The sequence below is a fragment of the Hemicordylus capensis genome, chromosome 5 (genome assembly GCF_027244095.1).
Source record: "Hemicordylus capensis ecotype Gifberg chromosome 5, rHemCap1.1.pri, whole genome shotgun sequence".
Classification (NCBI taxonomy): domain Eukaryota; kingdom Metazoa; phylum Chordata; class Lepidosauria; order Squamata; family Cordylidae; genus Hemicordylus; species Hemicordylus capensis.
The window spans coordinates 112741984-112756269 of NC_069661.1; the positions used below are offsets into that span (position 1 = coordinate 112741984).

The 14286-nt window shown below is 42.0% G+C and overlaps 1 protein-coding gene across 1 annotated transcript in view; it reads right to left on the reverse strand.

Moving 5' to 3' along the window:
- Positions 1-14086, reverse strand: part of PI4K2B (phosphatidylinositol 4-kinase type 2 beta) — a 34354-nt gene extending 20268 nt beyond the window's left edge. Inside the window, exons 1-2 of the mRNA XM_053257815.1 lie at positions 13621-14086; positions 11737-11894 (exon numbers count right to left, since the gene is read on the reverse strand). Coding sequence (XP_053113790.1) covers positions 11737-11894; positions 13621-13948 — 486 coding nt within the window. The 5' untranslated portion in view covers positions 13949-14086. The remainder of the gene's footprint in view (positions 1-11736; positions 11895-13620) is intronic.
- Positions 14087-14286: the final 200 nt, after the last annotated feature.

Sequence of the window (14286 nt, forward strand, 5' to 3'; positions counted from 1 at the left end):
CAGCTGGCGGAGAGGTTTGAGTAGCTACCGACCTGACTGAAGAGGAGGGCCGGGCCAGTGTAAAGGGCCTCCAAGGTCTATCACTCTCATCACCATACGGACCAGCAGGAGAAGTGGTGCACAGGGATGGGTGGCGGTACCCACAAGAATGCCAGGGAGTCGGAGGACGAAGATGGCTGGGTGACAGTGGAGCGGAATGTAGTGGCATAGAGGACACTCCAGGTTGAGGTGGATCCCGTTCTGTGGAAGGAAAGCCAGTAAATGTCGAGTGAGTACTCGACGTCAAGTCCAATAGTGAAAGGAGGGAATGAGTTGCTGTCGGGAGATTCCTCGGCGTCGACATCAATGACTTGGAAGGTTGGTAACGGGCTCAATACCAAGGGGTAACTTGAGTTGAGGCCAAGAGGACCGGAGTATGTAGCGCGGAGGGCAGACGCATGGTAATTTGCGGCGGCAAAGGAGAGGCTGAGGATGCCAAAGGTGTTGGGGCTGGAGAGAGAGAGCACTTGCCGTTGGCATCGAAATCAGTGTCGGCGATGAGGGACGAACGTTCAAAGTTGGGTCGGTATCAAACGTCACCAGTACTGAGTGAGGAGCAGACGTCTTGGGTTGATCGGTGTCGATCTCAATGGAGGTCAATACGGTAACTTCCCCAGATAGGTACGGTACAGAGGGCTCGTCGGCGCCAACAATTATCGATGTTGAGGCAGCGGCCACTGGTTTAGGAGCCAGCGACAACAACGAGGTGGATTCCTTCAACATCAAGGGCGCTGAAACTGAAGAAGGCGAGACGATGTTGAAGGCTGTGCCGAAGAAGGGGATGGTGTACAGACTCGCTTCTCTCGATCCTTTCGACATGGAGGGGAGTAGTCTTCGTTTCGACGTTTACCAGTCTTATCTCGTCCCTCAGAGCGGTGTGACAACTATGAAGAAGTGGAGGTCAAAGAAGATGACAACGACCTAGGATCCGAAGATTTTTTGGCTGGTGTCGGACGCCGAAGACCTTTCTGATGTTGAGGGTTTCTTGGCGGATTTGATGTCAGAAGATTTGCGTCTGCTCGACGTCGAAGAAGATTTTGCTGATTTTTGAGCAGGTAAGGTGCGTGCATTAGACGTCGAAGGGAGAAGTGTGCCCGGAGTCGAAGGGCTCAACACTTCATTGTAAATAGCCGCTCGAAGGTGAAGCACCCGACTTTTTCGAGTCCGCTTTGAGAAAGACAGACATATTTTACAGGAGGAGACATTATGCTCCTCTCCAAGGAACATATAACAAAAGGGCCACACATGTAAAGAACAAACCAAAACCAGCAACAAACCGTGTGCAGACAGCAAATATATATAAACATGCAAAATCAAAGATTAAATAATAAACATGCAAATTCAAAGATTCCCAGAGTTGTTGGCAAAGAGAAATTCGCTCGCTGTAATGATTGTCCGTTCTGTTATCCAAAGCTTGTAAGAATAATAATTCTTTCGCTTGTAGGTCCTTGACATAAAGAAATGTGTTGTAATATTAGTCCGTTCTGTTATCTGGAGCTTGTGATAATATTTCTTTCACTAATAAGTCCTTAAAAACTGTCCGGATATTCAGTGTTTTTCGCCGAGGCTTCCTCAAAAAGGACTTATTAGCTATGTGTTCTTTCTAAAGTCTGAGTCAAAAGTCAGAGAATCGTCGTCAGCCGTTCCGAAACAAAGATCCAACGAAGTCCGATTGCCAGTCCGAGTCAAAAACCACAACAAACAAGATGAATGAACGAAAGAACAAGGAACTTTCCGACGAAGAGGCAGCAGACCTTAGGTCCGAGTCGCAAGGCGGTCGGAAAAGAACTGAGGGACTTCGCGCCTCAGCCACGCCTTAAATAGCACGCTGCAGCATGGGGACGTGACTTGGGCGCTTCAACAAGCTCAGGCATGGCTACCGCTCGGCTCCTGCACAGGCGCAGAACCCATTCTTATGGATATCGACGGATCTCAAACCAGATCAATAGACATGCTTCACATAAGCAACATCTTGTGGGGAAAACAGGTACTGACTGAGCCTTTAACTCTGGAGTTGTTGCAATGCCTTCACTTTAACTACTCAAGCGATCATAAGAATATAAGAACAGCCCTGCCTGATCAGGCCCAAGGCCCATCTCGGTCAGCATCCTGTTTCATGCAGTGGCCCACCAAATGACTCTGGGAAGTCCACCAGCAAGAGCTGAGGGCATGCCCTTTCTCCTGCTTTTATTCCCCTGCAGCTGGTATTTAGATGTTTAGAGAACATATTGTGCAGAGTGGTATAGAGTAATACACACAACTGAGATTCCTGTTTTACTTGGGCACTCTCTCTCCTTCAGTAAGAACACAATGCGTCTACATTAAATTTAACTCTGAACTTTTAATGGGCAATGGAGGTAGCAATTAAATTAAATTTACCTTTGTTACAACTTGGGGTAGGCTTTATGTGGAACATGTTTGCTGCAGAGTTTGTTTTCAGCATGACTGTGATTATATTTGAGATGATTCAGACATACTAGCAAAATAAATTTACTTGGAATTGGAATACCTATGCATTTGTTCTCTTTCTGAATGTTGATAATTTGTGTACTGTATTAGCCTTGCAGTGGAGACCAGTATGTGGGATGTTGTCTTTCACCAATAAAGATGAAATAGGTGACAGTTCTAAAAGTTTTTAATAAAGCGTTGTAAGCTATGATCTGTCGATCTCAATCCCCATCTGAAATGTGAAAATTATACAAAGCAATTGTAATCCTCACCCTACCTTGCAATATAGGGGTTGCAACACTGGACTCTATTATGTGGTTGCAAACCACTCAACTTCAGTTTTCTTATATACCTATTTATGAATTTAACCATAAGCTTTTTTATAAGTAGCTCTAACTGTAGCACTGAACACTTCCCAAATCTATTAGTAATGGAATACTGATCAAACTGATTGTAAAATACCCTGGGACAGAATAGACCATCACTACAAATATGCAACAGTATGTTTCACAAGTAATGCAATGACAGCTAGCACAGAAATATGTTATTTGATCAATGCTTTCCACTGTGTGTGTTTTAGGGAAGCATTCTGCTGAAATATGAAATGCACACTTTGGTGTAAACTGGCTGGTGATGTACAGTTGCTTCTGGCTGGCCCACTCTCCAACAGTAACAGACCACCCAACAGAGATACAGATGATGGAACAAAGCCTACACCAGATCTTCAACCCTTTGTGCACATTCTTTATAATCTGCTTTTCAAGGGCTCATTCCTCAGCAAGAATACATACACCAAGCAACAACCTCTAGCAGTATATATTGTCCAGAAAGACAGTCCCCAAGGAAGAGAGTGAGTGGACACAAATTAAACACTGAAACAGGACTGTGCAGAAACCAGGTGGGGCATTTCAGTTCCTTGAACTAGTTATCTCCAAGGTGCTAATAAAACTCTCACAAAACAACTACAGCAAGAAGTTCCAAGATTTGAATTCACTCAATCCAATAGCATTTTTCAGAGTTTGAATGCAATAAGTGATTCTCCCAATTGCTGCGATCTGACTATATTTTTATTACTACTATATTTTGCTCCCACTGTTTTAACTTGTGTCTCCAGTGAGCTATCACCTTTCCAATTCTAGTACACTTCCTGCATATGAACAACAAACTGTTCCCTAATACCAAGTCTGAACAACGGAGCTAGAGAGGGTGCCCAAATTAGAGCAATCTGAAGGCAGGGTTTTCTATTACCAAAGCTAAGCAGGTCTGCTCCAGTAAGCAGTCTGGATGGGAGACCTCCTGGTAGCCATGTGAGAGCTACTTTGAGCTTCTTGGAAGAAGAGTAGAGTTATCCATGAAATAAAATAGTAATAAAATTTGTCTTTATATTGGTGCATAGCACATTTTTGCCTGCTGTACTAGCGGTTGCTCCTATCTGTAGTTTAGATTAGGGGTGTGCATGGAACTGGCTGGTCCAGTCGGAGTCTGAACTGGACCCAAACCAGACCGGGCCAGTTAGGTCTGGCACCCCCTTGAACCCCCCTGGTTCAGGGTTTTTTTTTGGGGGGGGAGTGTTTCCACAAGTTTTAAAAAGTTTTTCCCCCACTTACCCCTTCTGGGGGAGTTGTTTGAGGTCATGGTGGGGGGTCCACAGAGATTCCCCCTCCCCTTGCCGGCTTCGGCCATTCATCGGCCATTTTGGAGGCCACAGCACCTGCACAATGAGCCTCTGCTTGGCCTGGACCCAGGCCACGCAGAGGTCCATTGTGCAGGCACTGCGGCCTCCAAAATGGCCACCGCGCTGAGTGGGGAAAGCCGACGAGTGGCCGAGGCCGGCAGGGGGAACCTCCGGGGACCACCACCACCCCACCGCCGCCTTAAACAACTCCCCTGGAGGGTGTAAGTGAAAACAACAACAACCAAACAAACAAACTCGTGCACCCTCGGGGGGTGGGGTTCAGTCTAGGGTTGGACCAAACAGTGGGTGGTTTGGTTCAACTCCAAACAGTTGAAACAAAGCGGTTCGACGTCGAACACATTTGATGTCAAACCTGTTTGCACATCACTAGTTTAGACAGACAGGGAACTGTGGGGACTGCAGAGTTCATATATAACATTAATTATGGCTTCTTCCACAGATTCGATAATTCCAGTTAAGATGGCTGCTATTACATTCCAGCATGTACCTGTGAGAGTTAGTCAATTTTCCATTTTCTGACCTGCCTGTCCTGTCCAGCACTGTCTGTGGCTCCCTGTATGTACCAGTGATGCGGGTTTTCCATCAAGTTTCCTGATGCCCTAAGATCAATTGCATTTTATTTAGCATGTAATTTAGTAAACAAATACAGTATGTTAATTTTATGTGTTTATAAATATCTCAATTGTTTTTCTAAGCAGCCCAAAGTAGTTGAACTTAAATATTTGATTAAGAGTCCAGGGCTACTCAACTGCAGCCTCCAGCTGTTTTTGGACTACAGCATCCTCAGCCACACTGGTCAAATCAGTTGAGAGTAGAAGCTGAGTTGCCTTGGATTAGACATAGCGGGGAGAGGGGGAAGCACACTTAATGTGGTTTAAATGTTATATTAAATCATATTCAAAGCTTTATCTGGGGATTATTTTAAGACATTACAACTCAACAGCATAACTTCCCTTGCACTGTTTAGATTTTATGGAGGGAAATAGAGGGTACTAAAAACTGCTAGCATACTAAATTTTAGCACACCCAAACAGCTTTACATATATATGCATGCTTTCTAGTTAATTACAACTTTGAAACTGCCCAACCTGTCATGTATGTATCAAGTCATTACATTATGAATTTTACAAAGCAATGCATTCTTAGAAATAGAAAGATTTTCATTAAAACGTTTCTCACATCACAGCTCTGTACCGATGTTGGTCCAGTATTGCATTTGTTCACTGGTGCCCTCTGTCTGTTTCCCACTGGGATGTTTTTTGTTCCATCCCATGTTGTGGGTGGCATTCCCATATTTTGATGCAGGCCTGTGGGATCTAGTGTTGTTCATATGACTGCCACTTGCCTATGTTTGTCATATGGGACTGTGCTCTCTTGTGCTGGACTAGGACTGGGGAGACCCGAGTTCAAATCCCCATTCAGCCATGATACTTGCTGGGTGACTCTGGGCCAGTCACTTCTCTCTCAGCCTAACTTCACATGCTTGTTGTGAGGAGAAACTCAAGTATGTAGTACACCGCTCTGGGCTCCTTGGAGGAACAGCGGGAAATAAAATGTGTGTGTGTGTGTGTGTGTATATATACATATACATACACACACACACATATTTTTAGTTAATACTCATTTTTGGAACACAGCCTTGCATTGGTGCAAGCTGAGGTCCCAATAATTCACACTCCTTTGGAGGAATTCGAGAAATGCGTTTGGAGGAAGTAATGAAGAATTCCATACACCAGGGAGAAGTGATTTATATGTAGTAGGTGTGAAGTTTATCACAATTGTATAACTTAATTGTTCATTTACTTCTGATGAAGCTTACTGTGAAACAAGGGTATATTGCGAAACCTTGTCAAAAATGAAGTGATTAATGAAGTGATATTTGATATGTATACTGGTCACCATTGTTTTTTGTATTTGTTTATGCTTTACTCATTGGGTGGTATTTTCTTCATTGCTATCTTGAGGTCCCAGACTTGCCCTTATGGATAGGGTGCTGACAAACCTCATCACCCTCATGTCTCTCCCTGTGTTTTACATCCATGGAGTTTCCTGGATGTACAACTGCAAGGGTTCCATTCCTGGAAACCCTCAAGGTTGGCAAAGAGGCAGTAGGGAAGTCATTGACTTCAATGGGAGAAAGGGGGTTGGGGAAATCACAAGTGCCAGAGTGCCTGAAAACACACACACAGGTTATAAATCCCCCCTGACCCCCGGAAGTGACCCCCAAATCACCCCAACCCCCTCAAAAAAATCACCCCTGACCCCTGTAAATCACTCCTGACCCTCAGATTGACCCAAGAAATTGGTTGAAAAATGGCCAAAAGTTTAAAAAATGGCGTCAACCAACCAAGGGGGGTGACAGTTCACCAGTCGCAGATCCTCAGATCTGCAATTGGCAAACCTGTGGTTGGTGAGAGACAACTGTACCTAGATTGCTCAGTGTTTTTGTTATGGTTCAGGGAGCAGGAATTCTGACTGCACTTCTAAGTTTCCAGTTCCATATTTAGGTTGTACTACATCTGTCAACTTTATCCTCACAAGACCTGAGATCAATGTGAGAAGTTTTTTTTAGTTGTGTTTTGCCAAGGTTGATTTCTCCAAATACAAGCTTTTGAACACAATCAGGTTTGACAAGGCATGATAAGCTGCAGACAGGAGTTATGGGGCTGTACATATAGACAACCAGCTGACAGACAATGACCCAAATGCAGTTTAAGAAGAATTGTTTTCTATGTTTGATTTTGACTTTAGCATTTCTTACTTTCATTTTTTAAAAATCATATCAGTGTTTGTGATGTTTTGCTTAAAAGGAAACCAGATCTGTAGAGTAAAGCTTAGTATGAAGTTTCACATCTTGATGTGCCACTGCACCTGCATGTGAAATCTGGACCAATAACGAACATTGATACACACACAAATTAATCTTTCTTTGTTGCTTCCCTGCTCTCAAAAGATGAATTTGGAGACACCAACAGAATCTGTCTAAGAACAACTTGTCACATACATCCCAGATTTTCACCAGAATAAAGTTGACTGAGCTATATTTGATGGGGATGCTCTCAATGCCATAAGTAAATGCCTGCAAAAACAATACCATCCATGGTGGAATCTACTTAGCCTATGTAGCAACGATTCTTTAGAAAGATATGCTTAAAGAATATCCTAAATAGTGTGGGATAGTGAGTGATCTTATGCTGCTTCTTTTGTGTCCCATTGCTCCTCTCTGGCATGTGCAAAGAGAGTTAGAAGAGTAAGCAGGGGGAAAATTGAAAGCAAACAGAGAACCGCCATAGAGCAGCTCTGGTGCAGCAGACATCTCTAAAATTTCAGGAGTTTAGTAGGGATGCGCACAAACCAGTTCGGAGATGGAGAGGGAAGCTCACCCTCCCCCATCCTTAAAGCTACGCCCCCCCCATCAGTTCAAAGGGTGCCAGTTCAAAGGTTATGACTCAGCTAATTTTCCATATCTATTTATCTATCTACCTACCTTTTCAGAGTGTGTGCGCACGCAAACCTGGTACCCAAGACATAATACAGTGATATATAAATCATGGACACAAAAATTACAGACTTGTGCTCATTGCTCTCTAAACTATGGCTCCAATACATAAATGTATTAGAGACCTGGGGCTCCACTAATCTAATGTTCATACCACAATTTACAATCACCAAGGCCGCCTTTCATGAATCTTTCAAGAAGTTCGGTATTCAGTACCCTTGGTATCTATCTATCTATCTTTATTGTTACAGTTACAGATCAGCAGATAACTCAATACAGGTCAGGGAAGTAATTAAACACAGTACAGTAGCATAGTTAATAGAGTATCCAATGTTGTCCACCTAATACAGAGTAAATCTGAGCCCCTTTCACTATGTGCAAACTAATGTCTGTTGCCGGATTTTACTAGCAGTCAAACAAAACTTGGCGATGTTTAGAGACATCTAATCTTTCTGGACAGATAGTAAAAGACCTACATAAAAGAGATCCAAATGGCCAATATCCTTGGTATACTTTCTCTCCCACAGCTGCCCATACAAACAATTCTATGTTCACACTTAAGAAGAATAAATGAAGGTTACCATAATAGAAACAACTTAAACAGAGACTGCAAAAGCAGAAATAACCATGAGGGCTGGAAGTGAATGCAACTGGGGGTGCATAACAGCAGACCACCAAGTAGATCTACTTACAAGGTAGCCCAACCTTTGAAATAAGCCTATTCACAATTAAGTTAGTGGAGAAATGCTCTAATCTGCCTTGATGGAGCCCCAATTATGGACACAAGCTAAATGAATTTACAGACTATACCTGCCATTTTTTATATACCTCTTGTAATTACTACCTCTTGGAATGACAGCTAGTGCAGTCATATATGAAAACATGAGAAAACTGAGAAAGAGGCTGCTAAAGGATTACTTATTTATCTTATCCACAGGCAGTAAGGAGGTCATACAAATGGTTTAAAATGATATGCTACAATACAAAAAACATGGTTTTAGAGACAATGACTTCAAGTCTTTAGTTTTCCAAGTCCATATACACAAGCTGAAAGAATCATTAGATGACAAATAAAGTACACCTTATGCCACTGGACTACTATGCAATATTTCTTGGGACTATTACCAAATATATTTTCATAACAATTGCCCAACATTGTTTTAGCCTCTGCTCTAGTTAGTGATGTTCTATAGAAAACTTTCTACCCCATGTTTTGTGTTACTATCTTTTTTCCAAAAATAAAAAATTTCTAAAAATGCATTATTTCATAAAAATTACTGGATTGATACCAAATCCTAATCAAATTGGGCATTTCAAACTTTCAGATGACTATTTTTAGGAAGCATGCATATATAATATAAATTTAGCATTAAGCATGGCAAAAAATCCTATATTTTCCTTAAAATTTAAAGACTGTAAGGAAATGCATACTATTAAGGTATCATGTAAATATTTTAAGACAAATTAACAAATTTAAAGTAAATCTGAAAATATAAAGAACTTTAAACTATTCTTTACTGATTTTTCCCTAATTAAATATTTGAGTCCAAATACTTTTGACTCGTGGGAAAACTTCAGAGATATTTAACATGACATATTTAAAAAAAACATTTTGGGTATTGAGTACACATCAAACATGCTAAATTGGATCCCAAAAGGTTTAGGTATCAGACAAACATTTCTGGAAAACTGACATCAATGCTTCTAAATCAACATTTCTCAGGTTCCCTCATCAGGATGCCAAGTGGGATTAGATCTTTCTGAAATCTTGATAAATCGCCCTGAGCCTTTTGGAAGGGTGGTATAAAAGTTTTAATAAATAAATAAATAAATAAATAAAACCTGGTTACCTCTGTTCACCAGACACCTTGTTCCCTTTGTCAACCGATTATTTTTAGAGGCCTTTTTATTGGTTCAGCAGAATTCTTAATATAGTCAATGGAAAGATGGCAATCTCAAGCAGCACAATCAAACAATGAATGGTCTGCATAGAGGAGAATTTTGCAATCCCCCCACCTGTGCAAGAAAATAGGATTCTAAAAACAACAACTGCACATATCTATCAGTACATAGTTTTAAAGTAAAACATATCACACTAGGTTTGAAACATAGTAACGATCAAGGTTCTTCATATTTTGTCAAGGGAAGCCTCCTCAAATCACTGAATGAATGTTTTACATCCGTGCTTCTATGGCTAAGACAGTAAGAGACAGTACAATTTATTCTTTTCTCAGATGGATCAACAGGAAAGAAACAGCTCAAGATTTCATGGACCTACAGCCTATTCATTGATGAACCCAAATGGTTACACTGATCACTGGGATGCGATAACAGAATGAACCCAGTGGGCAATGTTTATATCTCCCAGGAGAACCAAAATCTAAATTGGGATGAAAAAGTGCTGACCAATCTTCTTAAGCAATGTTTGCAGTTTTCTGGGGCTATGATTTATCAGGCTTAAAGAAATCTAAATTTCATCTACCACATAATGCATCATCGTTGGCAAAAGGTACAGCATCATAATACCTGCTGACATCTATTTCACTTTTTAAAATTTAATAATGAGGTCAGCTTCAACTTCAGAAGTACATTTCCATTATGGTGGCTATATTCCCATAGCCAGTGTTGTGTGTGTTCTAAGAATGGCACACACAAAACTTTAGTTAACAGTCATTGTGTCAAGCAGAATGAAAACATTACTCTGTCAGCTTTCTCTCCAGAACTTTTAAACTTGAAACTGAAATTTACGCATAAGCTAGTCAGCAAGTGGAGAAGATAGACAATATACATATACAAATGTAACACCCTATTCCTAGGATGTGCACAGCTACATAATATGTATGGCTACACAAGGACACTGTATGATACACACTGCCTCACAATAGTGATATTCTATGCAATGAGACAGAAAAGTGAGACAGGTTGCCTATGATTCTAGGCAACTCTAATTGTTTACTGCATACACAGTATCACATGCTTAAGGCTCCAATCCTATGCAGCCTGGGAGTAATGTTCCACTTAACACTGTGGGACTTGCCACTTGCGTGAGGACTAACATAGAACTGCTCTGCCTACATCTGCTAGTTTAGCTGATTCAACAGCACCTAAAATGACTGAAGGATGAGCCCTTCCCAGGTATACTCCCAGTATTCCAACACTGCTCTTTCTTGAGTCAGCCTTTCTATCTTTACAGCGACACAGACAAAATGCCATTTCTAACTTGGCCCTGTGAAGTTGGTGCAACATCTCCTGTAATTTTGTAATACCAGCACTAAATCATTCTAAGGTTGTATTTGTATGTAATCAGGTACAAGGATCAGGTTGTTATGCTGCAACATACAAGCCAGTTAAACTGGAACTCCTGGATTTAAACTGCTTTAATCCTACTTAAATCCTGAGACTTTAAGCCACTATCAAGCATTTCAATAAATATATAGAAGCACAAACATATGTTACATATGATTTTACTATGCAATCTTTAAAAAGCAAGACATTCAACCAGTACATTTTTGGGAGTTTCAAAGCAAATGAACAAAGGGTTTCGGCTCCTGCTCAACTACCATGTGGTAACTAACACACATATTTTTATACATTAAAAACATGGGCTAATATCTAGACCAGGCTACTTGTGGGTAGTCTCACTGAAATGAATGAGACAAGTTAATCATGACTAACATGTTCCATTAATTTCAATGGGACAGTGTAAATTTAGTCTGTATGTAAGCCATGAATACCTGTAACACATTTCCTCCTCCATACCCTGATTACACAAACTAGTACTTCCCATCACCTATTATAGTAGTCAGCTCCCAGAGACAAGTAATTTTCAGTCCTTTATCATTAATATAATGTGATCAATATGGAGAACACACATTGAAATTTTTCTCAACACTTTTAAACTGCCTGTGCAAAAATTGTAGTGTGAAATTAATTAAACAAGTCTTGGCACAATGCATACTTAACTGTGACCATGGCAAGTCTCTGACAAGGTTATTTCAGTATTTTTAGCAATCAGATGTACAGTATATACATATATGGGAAACAATGCACTCACTTTCTTAGAATCTTTGACAAAATAACTTCCACTCGATCCCTGGGAGATTCTCTCTGGAAAAACTTCACATTCTATGGCTTGTTCAGTTCGCTGCATGATTTCAGCAAATTCAGGATCATCCAAAAATAAGGTCATCGCTGCAGTACTTCCAATATTTCCTGTGTGTGTAAATAAGGCATTTTAATTAGAGCTGTTGATTGATTAAAATTTTTTAGCTGATTAGTCATATGAAATGCAAATGATTATTAATTTAAGTTTAAATCAACATTAAGATTATTCAAAGTTTAGTGCAGATGCCTTTTGAGATACCGAAGGAAGCTTAAGATTTTTAGAACATATAAAGAAAAGCTGTAAATCATTGCTCAGAAGACTGGCCATCTCCATTATTTTCTTATTCTTTATCACAGGAACACATCAGGGCCAAAACAGCCTAAACATATGAGCAAGTGTGTCCGTAACTTGCAGCCACACTAATTAAAATGTTCTGTCACCTATTAAAATTGGCCAACTATAAGAGTCCTTTTGTCATAACTTACCAGCCCAACCGGTTGCATGCCATATTTTACAAATGGTCCCTTGTGCAGTCTAGTTCTATGCATATTTAATCAGAAGTCTACTGAGTTTCAAAAGCTTACCCCCTTTAATAGTGCATTATCAGACTTCAGCCTTGATTTCATCCTGATTGCTATGCTGGGAATAAAGTGCTGGACTAGATAGGCCTTTGGTCTGACACAGGAAGGTAAATCCTATCAGGTGTTGGAAGAGAGTGAAATAACCCAATGTACGCCACAATGAACCCTCTAGAAAAAGTGCTAGACACATTAATGTGATAATTAAAACAAATTAGGAACAAAAATGTGGACTCTACTTGCAATGGCCAATAGCTCAGCCAGCTTTAAGATCAGAGTTAGAAGAGTTCATGGCTAGCAGTGGATAAATCTATGAACAACCATTTGCTGTGACAACTAATGAAACCTCTACAATAGAGAAGGTGGCCCTATCCACCCGCAGCACAGTACTTCCAGTGACTGTTGCTGGTGTCTGTCTTATGTTTCTTTTTAGAGTGTAAGCCCTTTGGGGACAGGGATCCATTTTCTTTATCTTATTTATTTGTTATTTCTCTGTGTGAACTGCCCTGAGCCATTTTTGGAAGGGTGGTACAGAAATCAAATCAAATAAATAAATAAATAAATAATTCCTTTACCAGACACTGGGACCAAACTACTGGGGACAGATGTTGCCTTTATAACCTGCCCTACTTGTGAATACCAAAAGCATATGGCCAGTACAGTTGAAGGCTTTTGGCTTAAACCAGCAAGGAAATTCTACTGCAGAATAGTAGCTAAACCATCTGATGAACCTTGAACCAGGAAGTCTCCAATTCATTTGTGGCTTCTGCCATGAACTTAGCAAATCGTAACATTGCCTCGTTCCTCCCCTCCATTTGCAACATGGGGTTAACTATTTTTTTCTAATAAAGTCTCTCTAGGCGGTTTACACAGAATATTGACTAGTCTTCCAGAGCTGCTGTAAGGACTGCTGAAACCTGACTTGGGCGAAATGAGATGGTAGGACAGCAATGCTATCCCGCTACAGATGAAGATCAGCATTTCTGAATACGCTCTACTAGATGCGAGGAACTAGTACACCAGGCAGAAAAATCCCGGCCAGGCCCGGCCGCTCCCTGCTGTGTTAGTTTTCTAGTTGCAGGGAATGTTTTGGTTCTTTGAACAGGGAGCATTCGGCGATGCTATTCCCCGCCTCCCGGCAACCTGGAGTGGCGCGCGCAGTCCCTTCTGTCAGCGCAGGGCTTTCACCACCGCATGTGCCAACTTGCCTCGCCGCGGAAACAACTAACTGGGGTGCCAGAAAGGGGGCTCTAACCTGCAGCACAACGGCTCTCTCGGTTCCTGCGGCGCCGGCGCGACCCCGTCGAGCCCAGGAGCGGCTCAGACTCTTCTTCTTCGTCGTCGTCGTCGTCGTCGTCGTCCCCTTCTTCTCCCTCCTCGCCTTCGCTGTTGTCCATGTCTGCCGCCACTGAGCGCCCATCGAGACTGACCCTGACGGCGCCGCCTGGAGTCGCCTTCGTGGCCGTTATCACGGAGACTGTCACGGGCGGCGGCGGCGACGGCGACTCCGTATCGAGTAGAAGCAGCTCCTCGTCGGCTTCCTCCTCAGGGCTAGCGATGGGCCCAGAGCCGGAATCCGCCATGAGGGAGGGGGTCCCGGGGGTCCTCTTGCGCGCCCCCCACTTCACGGGCCCAAACCGTCCTCCATAAGCAGTTAAGGAGGATCAACCACCGGGGAACTCTCCTCCGAGCGGCAAAGTGCTTACTGCGCACGCGCGGGGCGACAGAAGGCGGGGACAGGCATCGTCCCGCCACTTACCTGAGTTAAAGGGCCAGCAGCTGCTTTTAAAATTTCACAACCACTTTTGATTCTGACAACTAGCCTTGTGGGAAACTTATTTTTAGTACCAGAGAGGCCATTCTTTTGCATCTTTAGTCATAAATAAACCCAGAAAAGCAGTTATGCAAGCATTATCAGAAC